At 49.7% G+C, this 12,662-nt stretch overlaps 1 protein-coding gene across 1 annotated transcript; it reads right to left on the bottom strand.

Annotated features, from left to right (window-relative positions):
• Nucleotides 1–193: 193 nt before the first annotated feature.
• CKMT1B (creatine kinase, mitochondrial 1B) lies at nucleotides 194–4,642 on the bottom strand. Its single transcript, XM_079698838.1, has 8 exons — nucleotides 4,530–4,642; nucleotides 4,233–4,328; nucleotides 3,631–3,852; nucleotides 3,400–3,485; nucleotides 3,167–3,290; nucleotides 960–1,094; nucleotides 631–756; nucleotides 194–436 (listed from the first exon to the last, which is right to left on the bottom strand). The coding sequence occupies exons 1-8, from the start codon at nucleotides 4,557–4,559 to the stop codon at nucleotides 323–325; spliced, it is 933 nt and encodes a 310-aa protein (XP_079554964.1). The 5' UTR covers nucleotides 4,560–4,642; the 3' UTR covers nucleotides 194–322.
• Between the last annotated feature and the right edge of the window lie 8,020 nt (nucleotides 4,643–12,662).

The following is a 12,662-nucleotide window of genomic DNA, read 5'->3' on the forward strand; positions in this document are numbered from 1 at the left end:
TGCAATCTAATTATCCTCAGGAAGCTGATGAGGAATATGGGTAAAATGCTAATGCTTTCCACCCACCTGAGAATCAGTGTTCCTGGCATGCCATATCTGGAGTCTCTTTCCATCACAAATAATCCCACTGCCTTTTTTTTCTTCTGGAGGCTAGTTCCTCCTCATCCCACCATTAGAAATAACACAACTGGAGCGTAGCCAGGAGTCTTTACTAGGACAGAGGGAGTGAGGGGGAAAAGGGGGCATCCAGAGTAAGGAGAATGGGCTACTGTTAGAATGGCAGAGGTCCTGCGAGTCTTGAGTCATCTGCTGGGGATGGGAGTTAATGCTTGTTGAGGAGAGGCGGAGGGACGCGGATATCCTGGCCTCTCTCCAGACGCCGTTCACAGTCAATCAAATAGTTTACTCCATCGATGACCAGCTGCACCAGCTCCACCTGAAGGACACTAACTCTTGATCTCTGCTTCCCACAATCTGACTCTTCCGCACTGATTTGGCTGCTCTGGGAACTCGTTTCCAATTTCCTCCCCACTCAACCTGAATTTCATTTCAGACTCTCTTACATTCCTGAGGCTCACTCCGTCACATCTCAACCCCCACAGACCTATCCCGAATCCCTAAGAATCTCACCTCTGACTTGCCCAGTCGGTCCAAATTAGAGATGTCAATGATGCTGCCTGTGGCAGCTGTGTCCACTCCTCCAGTTCCACGTTTTTGGAGTCTTAGGTTCTCTAGGATATTTGGGAAGCGGCTATCCTAGAAGGGAGATAGAGATTGGGGGGCAGGGTCAACAGAGGCAGAGACTGGTCCGACCTGAAAGAGCCCTGAACCCACTCAGAGCTCTTCCCCTTGACTCTTTAGCTACACTATGTCTGCTCCTTTCCAAAATGCCCAATCCCTCCCACCCATACACAGCCACCTTCCTCCTTCACAACACTCTAACTCCACATCTCCTTTACTTTGCTTAGCAGGGGCAGTTTGATGTGCACTCCTGCCCGAAGTCCAGTGCCTAGGTTAGACGGACAGGTCAAGATGTATCCCAAACGCTCATTCCACATGAACTCCCAGCCACGCTCCTGGATCAGCCGCTCCACCTGAGTGCAGAAAGGCTCTGTTAGTGAAAAGTCAGGGATATGCTAGCCTTCCCTTAGCTAGACCCACAGGAACTCTAGAAATATGTCTAGAAACAAAGACTTGGGATGTGAAAGAATGACACTGCTTTTTTTTTTTTTTTTTGGTGGAAATGGCTCATTATTATCATGCATAAAAGATAATTTTGACGTTGCAAGCCCATAATGATAAGATTGTGCAAAAATATCCTGTGTGGAAGAAGAGAAACCTGAGGGAATGATGCATTAAGGATGATCTAGGGAGATGAACAGAGGTGGTAAACTGAACTGAGAAAAGATCGATTATTCAATGAGTTCTGCATGCATTGACATCTTTACTTTGCTAATGAGCCTAGAGCTTGGAAGCTTCTTTCAGCCAAAAAATGAGGTTGTAGGCTTTGCAACAGGAAGAGACAAGGGAGCCTGTTAACTGTGGAAAGAGCACATGTGAGAAAGCAAGAGGAAGGTGAATATGGAACAGAAGAGCCGGATTCATAGTTGTGGAGGGTGGGGGAGGAGTGTGGGAAGCATGTTTTTGTTTCACTTAAGCATCCTAATCATGAAGATGACTATTAGAGTTGAAGAGACTGGAGATCTGCCGGAGTTGATGGACATGAAGACCACTACCTAACCTGAGTAAGGGGGATGCTGTTCCTAGTTCAGAAAGAACCATGGCATAGGGGGATATTGTATATGCTGAACAAGGGGAAATTCTTCCATCTAGAACAGTAACAGCAGTTAACACTTAGTGAACACTTACTACGGGCCACACACTTTATATGCATTATCTCACTTAAACCCCACAACTTAAAATGTAGGAAGGGGCTTCCCTAGTGGCGCAGTGGTTGAGAGTCCGACTGCCGATGCAGGGGACATGGGTTCGTGCCCCGGTCTGGGAAGATCCCACATGCTGCAGAGCGGCTAGGCCCGTGAGCCATGGCCACTGAGCCTGCGCGTCCAGAGCCTGTGCTCCGCAACGGGAGAGGCCACAGCAGTGAGAGGCCCGCGTACAGGAAAAAAAAAAAAAAAAAAATGTAGGAAGTCTTACTCTCCCAATTTTACAGATGAGAATACTAAGGCATATAATTTTTTTTTTTTTTTTTTTTTTTTTTTTGCGGTACGCGGGCCTCTCACCGCTGTGGCCTCTCCCGTTGCGGAGCACAGGCTCCGGTCGCGCAGGCTCAGCGGCCATGGCTCACGGGCCCAGCCGCTCCGCGGCATATGGGATCCTCCCAGACCGGGGCACGAACCCGTATCCCCTGCATCGGCAGGCGGACTCCCAACCACTGCGCCACCAGGGAGGCCCTAAGGCATATAATTTAATATGTTACCTATTACTTGCTAAAAATAATAGAAACTTCCCAGCCAAGATCTAAACGGAAGAGGAGCTCTCTCCCTTTACAAGTTCAAAATAGAACTGTATACATGAGAACATACAATAAGGATTGGGTTTATGGGGATTTGTAATCTGGAATTGAATATGGAGACCTAATCCATATAGGACTGAGGATTCAGTTCAACTCCTCATGCAGAGCAACGCATTCTGGAATTTAGGCCATTCCATCCTCCACCTTCCCTGGTTTCCCTCCTACTCTCAGCTTAAAATCTAGACATGCTACTTTAGCAAGAACGACAGAATCCAGAGTTAAGGCCTACCTTGGCTCCCAACTGGGTGGTTACATTAGAATCATGAACATACCAATCTCTCACTCCTTACATCCATCCAGGCTTAAACCTTTTCCTATCTGCACATCCCACCATCCCACACCACATCCCCCAGGCACTGAGCCACCATCTCATTTACTCCTTCTTTGCATTATTATTTCCTTAGAATCCTGACATTCTTTCTCTCTTCCTATTCTTAGGGTGACCACATATCCTGGTTTTCCCTGGACAGTTCTGATTTATACCTCTTGTCCTAGAGTGATTGGTGGTGATCCTTTTCACCATCAAAATTATCCTGGGTTGGTTGATAAATTATATGGTCAATCTACCTACTTAAATTTGTTTTTTCCTCAAGTCCTCCCACCTAGTTCCCTTATACATTCTTCTCCAACCTCTTTGAGGCCTCGGCAGAATCTTTCAAACACTTTCTTCATGTTGCCACCCTTCTCCATGGAGATGACCCGTGTATGATCCTCCTCATTCACCCAGATCAAGAAGCTCTTCTCATTGTTGTGCCTGAAGGCAGGAGAGAGGGAGGGACAGGGATTAAGAGGTAGGGCAAGAATTGGGGGAGATAGAAAAAAAAGGGCACTTATAGGGGCAGGGGGTAAGCTAAGCCTCATACCAGATTCCACGAGCGTCTGGCCAGTCTCGAGCCATTCCTGCTGCGGTCAATAATGGGGACACAGGCTTATCAAACAGGAAGTGGTCCTGGGGAGAGTAAAGGGACTTGGGTTAAGAATCCTCACAGTAGCCCCTGGGTTTCTCAGAGCCCATCTCCCTCATCTGGCCCAGCCTCCCCTGACTCTTCTTTCCATCTGCCCCTCCCGCCCAGCTCGCTCTCAAAGCCCCTCACATCAATTAGCTGCTGCTGCTCAGCCTCTGTCATCTCACTGAGCCGATAGTAGCGTCCAGCCAGGTCACCCTTCAGGCCACTCAGTGCCTCCACCACAACACGCTCCACCTCTCGTCGCTCTGCCCGGGTGCAGGCTGGAGGCAGGCTGAGACCCCGGATACTTCGGCCCGTTCTGACTCTTGAGGATAATACATACCTCTCATCAAAGTAGCCAGAACGGATCTGGGGAATCAGAGAAATTAATGTAAGTCACAGAAACACAGTGGACGGGAGCTGAGGGCCTTTGGGTAGGAGAGACCTTAAGGACTAGAGGGGTCCTCATTGCCTGCACTGGAAGGAGAAGCCCATTGGGCAAGCATTCCAACTGAAGGGGCATTGTAAACCCTCCCGCAAACCTGCCCACCTTGGGGGATGGCCATTCTCATCCGCCCTCTCCTCTCCACAGAGGCTGCTCCTGAACATACAATTCTTTCCCCACACTGAGACTAAAAGCTCAGCAGTATAATGACTATGAGTCAGGGTATAATTATGGTTGAAGGGACTGGAGAAACAGAATGTTGTACCTAAGGCAATGCAAGTCAGAAGTGGAATATTCGACCTACCTTGCTGGCATCCAGGTCAGTGGTATGTTTCATCGTCTGGGGGTTATATCCATTGTGTCGCTCTTGGATCACAGGGTCAAACAGCTCAGCAAATACCTGAGGGGCAGTTCAGAGGAAGAGGATGGTTAAGGAGAGGGAATCCCTTCCCAAACTTTAGCTGTGGATTGATTTCACTGGGTGAGAAAACATGAGTATGGATGCTCCAGTCTTAAGGGAAAGTGAGGTCTTTAGGGGAAAGGAGCTAGGATTACTGGGGAGATGAATTGGGTCACCGGGGAAACTCTGGGGGCCCCCTACCTCATAGGTCTCCTCATCACCAGCTACCATGCCCACAGTCTTGATGAAGGGGTGGCCAGGGTTGTCCACGCCAGTCTGGATACATTGATCTAGCGTCCAACCAGTGGGTGTGGTCTTGTCGCAGAGCCGGGCATAGACTGCTGGGGTCAGGTGACTGGCCATGCAGTTGTTGTGCTTTCGGAGGTCTGGGTACTCAGCACTAGGGAGGGGGTACCAGTAACCATGGAGGGAGGGCACAGGGGGCCTAGACCCAGTGCACTCAGCTGGGAGCATGTCTGGCTTTGTTCCTTGGGAGGAGGGGAGGTTAGAGGGAGGCTAAACCTTGGTAATCTCATCAGGGACTTTCAGGATCTATTCTTTCCCAAGAGTTCTAGCTTCCTCTGGCTGGAGGCTCAATTCTCCCAGATCTGCTCAGTTCTTTCCTCCCATGGACACAACATTAGGGATGGGGGGAGGGGAAAGACTAAGGAGGGGAATTCAGGAAACGGGAGAGAACAGCAGGAAAAGGAGATGGAGGAGAGCGGAAAGGATAGTTCCTGGTCTCTCAATTAGGAATTTGGGCAGAGTAGGTGCAGCCAGAACTCACAGGGCCAGAGCTGGCCTTGGGGGTGGGAACTGTGGGCTCCAAGTCCTCAGGAATGCTTTCACCTTATGGTTTTGGCCTCCATCCCCACCCCACTGAGGTTTTCAGACTGTCCAGCGCCTGTACTCCAGAGCCTTCGTGACTATAGCCCTTCTCTATTGCCCAGGTCCCCATCTCCATCCCCGTCAGCACCTACCCGTCCCCCACCCCCACCCTCACCCGGGCGCCTGAGACACTGATACCTCGGGGGATACAGCCTTCGTCGTTCGCCGGCGGCTCGAACAGGTTCCGAGCGGAGAAGAAACCCAGCGGCTAGAGACCCAGCTCCAGCGAAAGCCAGGAGTCTGAGCCCCGGGCGGGCAGACAGGAGACGAGAGAAGGGACCAGCCATGGCTTGAGGGTCTGGTTACGGAATCCCGGAGTAGGAGCTGGTTCAGGGCAGGAACCGGGAGGGAGGATGCAAACGGGCTGACTGAGAGCCGGAGGTGGGTGCGAGGCTGGATCCGAAATGGAGGGAGGCTGGAGCGGGAGTGGAAGCCGGTGCCGACCAGGCTGCAGGAGAGGCGCAATGAGCTAGTGGCGGTTGGGCGCAGGAGAGGGAAGCAGAACTGCAGCCTCCAGGGGTAGGGCTCGTGCAGGCCCCGCCTTCCCGCCTGCCACGGCCCTAGGTGTGCGGGGGCAGAGGGCAGGCACCACCCACCAGGTAGAGTAGGGCGACTAGAGATTTGCAGCCTTAGGCCGGGGAACGGGCCCACCTGAGATGAGGTCGCCCAGATTTCAGCACCAAGTAGAGGACAGCACCCAAGGGGACAGGCGAGACCCGAACACCCTTCCCCTAAGCCTCTCGGTTTAATAGGAAACCCGTTTCGTCGCCCTGTGGGTGTGAAAGCGTGACACTACCCAACCTCTTCTCGTTTTCTCGGCCTGCCTCAGCAACCTCTCCATCTTCCCAGGGGAGGCGGCCTCGGGGAACCGTGGAATAAACACAGATACCAGAGGAAGACAAAGAGAAAGCACACAGGCAGACACTGAGAAAGACACAAGATGGCTCAAGGTCACCTTTTCTTTAGAACCAGGAAGAGGACCAAAGCTCCTCCCTGCCACACCTGTGCTCTCCTTATAAGGTTGTGGAAGGATTCCCGGAGAGAAATCAGGGAAACATCAACTCTTACCCATCTGTGCTGTGTTGCCCACCCCCGCCCTGCCCCCAAGTCTGAAGCCCTGCTCTGTCCTTCCTCCACTTCTCATGATCCCTCACTTTTCCCCCACCTCTGCCCTCCTCCCCATCTCCTACTTCACCTTTGATCTTTTACTTCTCAGAGTATTTTCCAGGCTCCGACCAGTTTGCTGCTCACAGGACTCCCTCTGAGTATTCTCCGCAGGCTTGCCTACCTGTTGTTTGTGCTGGGCGTGGGGCTGGAGTTGGACAAGGAATTACTATGCTTTCTTCTCCTCCTCTCCCTTCTCCCCGCTCTCTGTAGCTCCCAGTTCCTGAGCTGAAGGGCAGCGTAAGGTGACGTGAAGGGTGTGGTGAGATGACGAGGTGTAGGACGGAAACAAGCAGGCACAGGTCCCCAACCACCACATGTGTTTCCTCTCTTGGCTCCCTAATGCTGTTTAATCCCAACTGTAAGGAGGGGTGTCCAAAGGCATAGGGTCACCAAGGAATCGCTGCCTTCCACCTGGTCCCTTCTCCTCCTCTCTCCTCACAAGGTGCATATTCATATTTGAGGGCTTTGTTCCCATATCTCCAAGTGTGACTTGGGTATGACTTGACCTTTGTCCTGGCAGAAGGAGAATGAATGCTTGGAGCTGAAATAGAGATGTGGGCTTCAGTATGGAGGGTCAGTTAAGATGGGGTAGGCATGGTGGCATTAGCCCATTCTTTCAGGTATTGATGACAAAATATTGGCTCTCTGTACGCGGATGCCGAAATGAGATACAGAGACAGAGTTTTGGAGGATAAATAAATAGTAGCTTTATTCTTGGAGGGAACACAGCAGGCTAGCACCTCAAGAACTGTGCCCCCCTCCCTGTGGAATAGGGAGTGGTCTTCTAGTCAGGGCGGATCAAGGCAGTGACTGGGCTTGCATTCTTCTGATGGGTTGGTGGTGAGGTAAGTAGGAGTCAGCAACATCAACCTTCAGGTTCCAGCTGGTCTGGGGTCTACCTGCCTGTGGGCAGCATACCCACCTGGAAGGGGTTTCAGTATCTGCAAAACAGCTCAAAGATATCTTTTTCTTTTTTTTTTTTTTTTTTGCGGTACGCGGGCCTCTCACTCTTGTGGCCTCTCCCGTTGTGGAGCACAGGCTCCGGACGCGCAGTCTCATCAGCCATGGCTCACAGGCCTAGCCGCTCCGCGGCATGTGGGATCTTCCCGGACCGGGGCATGAACCCATGTTCCCTGCATCGGCCTGCGGACTCTCAACCACTGCACCACCAGGGAAGCCCCAAAGATACCTTTGTGTGTGTCCGTTGATGGGGAACCAGGACCTTGCCCCAAGGCTGCACTATTGTTTCTCTTGACTGTTTCTCTCCTGTCTTGCATCCTCTCACTTCCCTGATTAACAACTGCTTGAGGGCTTCCCTGGTGGCGCAGTGGTTGAGAGTCCGCCTGCCGATGCAGGGGACACGGGTTCATGCCCCGGTCCGGGAAGATCCCACATGCCGCGGAGCGGCTAGGCCCGTGAGCCATGGCCGATGAGCCTGCGTGTCCGAAGCCTGTGCTCCACAATGGGAGAGGCCACAACAGTGGGAGGCCTGCATACCGCAAAAGAAAACAAACAAACAAACAAAAAACAAACAAAAAAACCACAACTGCTTGAACCTGCCCATTGGAAGTAGGGAAAGGTCATGGAGGCTGAATGAAGGTTATTTCCTGTAATCAAAGACATGGGGGACACAGAAAGTCTCTGTGCCCAGGAGCCCCACAGGGCCCTGCTCAGTATCATTACCTTGGTGTACCCACAAGACAGCAAGATACTTGTTAATCTTAAGGGAGAGTATCTGAGAAAAAGAAATTCCCTTCAAGTTGTCCGCTGGCCTCACTGATGAGACCCCACTCCATCCCTTTACTCTCACTTCATTCATTCCTCTCAGGCTTCCCTAGTACTCCTTTTCCTTTCTTCCTCATTTGTGGGTAGCCTTAGTAGCCAATTACCTCTCTTCCAGGTCCATCAGTTCCTTCTTCTCCTGGTAAGAGAGCAATAATCAGAGAATAGATGGAGTTCCGCAGTTGTGTTACCTGAAAACTGGGTTCGCCTTTTGGTGGGTGTCAAGCCAATAGACACAACCAAGCCAAAGATCAGGAGAAGGAAGGATTTATTATTACTTGCCACAAGTAAGGAGAACACCAGGGATCTCTCCCAAAGCAGCGTCTCCCGGAACAGCAAAATCTGGGAAGTTTTCAGCTAAGGATACACGCGTATTCATGAAGGGGTGAAACCGAGCAGGACCCTATGGGGCTCAAAGATGATTATGTATATCCTTTAAGAAATCAGGGCCCTGCCCCAAGACTGCACTGTTGTTTCTTGACTGCTCCTCCCTTGTTTCTGCATTCCCTCCCTTAAGATAATTAATTACTGAGAACTGTTCAAGGGCAAGCACTGTGGCCAGGCTTATATCACAAAATGGCTTAGGCCAAAATGGGTTCTCTTATATCAAGAAAGCCAATCCTGGCTCTCTTTCTCCAGTGACCCCCTAACCTATCTGCTTACACTAGGGACAAAAGGGAGCAGGACACTGTGGGTCCCTCCCGGGTACAAATCCCTTCTGTGTCCCCCGTTTCTTGTTTGTAGGAAATAGGCTTCATTCAGCCTCCTTGACCTTTCCAGAGTTTCAAGGGCAGATTCAAACAGTTTGCTAATCAGGGAAGGGAAGGGATACAGAAACACAGGAGGGACAATCAAAAAACTATAGTGCAGCAATTAAAGCAGCATCTTGGTTCCTCCCAGAGGAATATTCATAACAATATCCTTGAGTTCTTCTGCAGGAACTAACCCCACCCCCCACATGGAAGATGGTAACTTCAGGCTGAATAACAGATTTCTGGAGCACCGCCCTGTTACCTCACCACCAACCAATCAGAAGAAAGTCACACACTTGCAGCCCTCACCCCAAATTTTGCCTATAAAACTTTTTCCCCAAAACCATCAGGGAGTTAATGGGGTTTTTTGAGAACAAGCCACCTGTTCTCCTTGCTTGACCCTGCAATAAACCTTTCTCTGCTCCAAACTCTGGCCTTTCTGTTTGTTTGGCCTCACTGTGCTTTGGGCACACAAACTTGTGCTGGGTAACAGAACTTGGAATAGTCTTGACCAGGGAAACCTGAGTGAGGATGCAAAGATAATAACAATACAAACATCCACAAAATGCTTTCATATAATCAGTACCCTGTGAGTTAGGGTTTCTAGTCCCACTCTCTCACAGGTGAGAAAAGAGGGGCTGAGGGAAGTTCAATGACTTGTCCAAGGCTGCACAGCTATTAAAGGCAAGAGGGCAAGCAGAGTGTGGAGATAGGAATCCACTTGTTCAGCCTTCCAAGTCCATCCATCGTCTTGTCTCCTCCATAAGTAAGTCTCTTTTCCTTCCCTTAACTTTCCGATTTGTTTCTGTCTCTGTTTTTGTCTCTAGCCTCCCTTTCACTCCTCTAGTCCGTTAACATTTGCAACGTACATTTATTGGATCTCTACGTCTATCATATCCCGTTTTATTTTACAAAACGAACAGAAGACTTGGTTTTGTCCTCATGGAGGTGCAATGGCACAGACTCTGCCTCTTCCTCTACATCTCGCTTCCCCAGACTTCGTCTCACTGGAAATTCTCTGTCTAGACCAAGCATCTGGACTGTGGCGACGCAGTTAGAAATCAGAAAAAGAACAACAGGTTGCACTTCCTCCCCAGAACCACTAGAGGCCACCATCCTCCGCGCAGAAGCGCCGGCCAACGCAGCCTGACTCAGCTGCCGGTGCGCGCCCTCCGCTGATTGGTGGCGCCGAAGAGAAGTCGTGCTTTGATTGGGCCGCTGTCAGGTGTCGCTGCCGGCAGGTTCGGGTGCGCGAGCGCAGGGAGGCGGGTGAGTGAGGGCCGGGGGCGGTGGGGGAGTGGCTGGGGGCTGGGGGCGGTATCTGAGGGGGTGGACTGGGTAGAGTGGGCTCCTTCGGTGCCGAGGGCGCTGGTTAGGAGCGGCCGGGGGCAGCTCTAGAAAGAGACCCAGCGGAGAGGCCTCAGTGTCAGCGAAGGGAGAGTGAGGCGGGGAAGGCGGGGGCGGGCAAAAGGCTAGAGGAGTCGGGATGGGAGGTGGTAATCGTGACCCGGAGCTGAGTGAGGTAGAGCGCAGAGGAGGGGGTCAGCGAGAGAAGAGGTGGGCGTGTGAAGGTCTGCGTGAGGAAGAGGGGGTCCTGCTGAGCCAGGGGAGTCTGCCGAGGAGAGAGTCAGGGCGGGCAGGTCTGTGTGAGGAGGCGTGGGAGTGGAGTCAGACCGGAGGCTCGGCTGGAGGAAGGGGTTGTTGCAGAGAGGAGAGAGAAGGTGAGCCTGGAGGGAAGGCAGGTTGGGAAGGAGTGGCTCTCAGACAGTCTGTGCGGGGGAGCATTGAGGGTTCCATATAAATATGTTACCAAGTGTGGTGTCTCATCTGAGGGTTTGAAGGACTGTTTAAGGCTGGGGAGTCAATGAGCGAGAGGATTCGTTGTATTGTTGATTGGATCGGTTGATTAGTGATGTAGGAGGGGGCAGTAGTTAGGGGAGTCAATGAAGAGTCCTTTTAGTAAGTTGGGGAAAGAAGGCAGTGTGAGTGAGTTGATGCCGAGAACAAGGGCATCAACACAGTTCATCAGTGGCAGAATAAGGGTATGTATGAAGCATTAGAAACTGCATCAAGAAGGAGAGAAGGGGTCCACTGTTGAAGGAGATAGTGTTTGTGGCCTGAGGAGTTTTAACTGTGTTGGAAGTATTCCCGCCTGACTCTGTACCGACCTTTCTCTTTCATCACTGATGGAGCCCTCCATCAAGTGCAGAAGTGCATGGTGGTTAAAGGAATTAGAGGACTAGGAAAGCAGCCCTAAATTCTAAGGGATAAAGAAGTTACACAGTTTACCCTCCCTTCAGTCCCGTCTCTAGATCTCATTTAAAATAGATGTTCCTGAGAAGATTGCCCACTTGCCCCTCCCTCTCTCCTTACCTATTATACTATCTCTTCCTTCCCCTCCCTCGCTCCCTTCCACATTGATTCAGGCTCTAGTAAGACTGCCCTTTAGCCTACTGTAGAGTCTGAAATTTTCTTTTGCAACAAAGTATTAGGGGAAAGGGGGAAGGGGAGAAGAGCACAGAAAACAGGGCAGTGGCTCCTGGAACCACATTAAATCCCAGCTTCTCGCAGAGGTACATCTAAATAAATCCTGGCTTATTTCATAGCTATTTCTGTCAAGCTTCTATTTCTGCTTTGTTAACTATGAATTTAGACCTTTCATCTCTCTTCAGCTCCATATTTGTGAACAGATTCTCCTTTGCCATGCAATTATCATCTCCTGTTATAGAGTTATAATAGAATTTCAAGAATGTGACAGTGTACATTCAGTAGAAAACCAGGAAAGACCTAGTGGAAGAAAGTGTGGAGGGTTAGGAATCTTAGACACAGAGAAAGCTCCTGCTTCAGAGAAAGGATAAAGCGTGCAACAAAATTCTGCTTGCTTAAACTATACAGGGACCTTGGGAATGTCACAAGTCATGGAAATTGGGTTAGGTCACGAAAAAGGATTTCCAAGAAACAGGCTATAATCAGAGGAGTGTGTATGTATAAGACCTGCAGTGTACAACTGAAAACGTTAAGCCTAAGGAGAATGTTGTGCCCTCACGGTGGTTGAGCAACAGAGAAAAGCAGATGGTGAAGACTAGAAAGGTCAAGATCTATATAAAGATTAGCTATAACTTTCTAATCAAAGCTGCAAACTCACTTGTAGTGGAAGGATTTAAAATAAAAATACTGAAAGTAAATATTGAAGACTAAAAACCTATAAGACTAAATTGCTCCATTTACTTAAGGAGTTTGTGGCTTTCATTAGAGCCATTGGTCAGTATTTCTGGGCACTTCTGCAGAATGTAGAAAATTGCTGATGTGACTCAATTTCATTTTTGGAAAAAAATAACAGATACCCGTATCCCCACAATTTAGTATTAACAGATGTTAACCGTTTGTATTTTTGCTTCAGAGTTTTCTTAATTGAAATAAACATTATAGATAAGGTTGTGAGGTTCCATTTGAAGCCTTCTCAGTTCTGTTTTCCCCTCTGCTCAGAGGTAACCACTATCATGAATTTGATGTCTTTCTTTCCCGTCTGTTTTTATACTTCTAATTATGTATACAGCCATAAACATATGTAGTATTTTTTATTTGTACAAGTGGAATTGTCCTGCATGTATATTTCTGCAGTTTGCATTTGGAAGCTGTCCATGTTATATATAGCTTTGATTCACTTTTTAAAAATGGAAATATAGTTAATTTACAATGTGTTAGTTTCAGGTGTACAGCAAAATGATTCATATATATATATGTA

Source organism: Hyperoodon ampullatus (genome assembly GCF_949752795.1).
Source record: "Hyperoodon ampullatus genome assembly, chromosome: 3".
Classification (NCBI taxonomy): domain Eukaryota; kingdom Metazoa; phylum Chordata; class Mammalia; order Artiodactyla; family Ziphiidae; genus Hyperoodon; species Hyperoodon ampullatus.

Excerpts from the sequence above, each read along its gene's own strand:
- CKMT1B (XM_079698838.1), bottom strand. The coding sequence starts at position 4,559 with ATGGTAGCTGGTGATGAGGAGACCTATGAG. Across the intron at positions 3,486-3,630 it reads AGCAGCAGCAGCTAATTGAT|GACCACTTCCTGTTTGATAA; the intron begins GTGAGGGGCTTT and ends TACTCTCCCCAG. Across the intron at positions 1,095-3,166 it reads TCTGCCGAGGCCTCAAAGAG|GTGGAGCGGCTGATCCAGGA; the intron begins GTTGGAGAAGAA and ends TTCTGCACTCAG.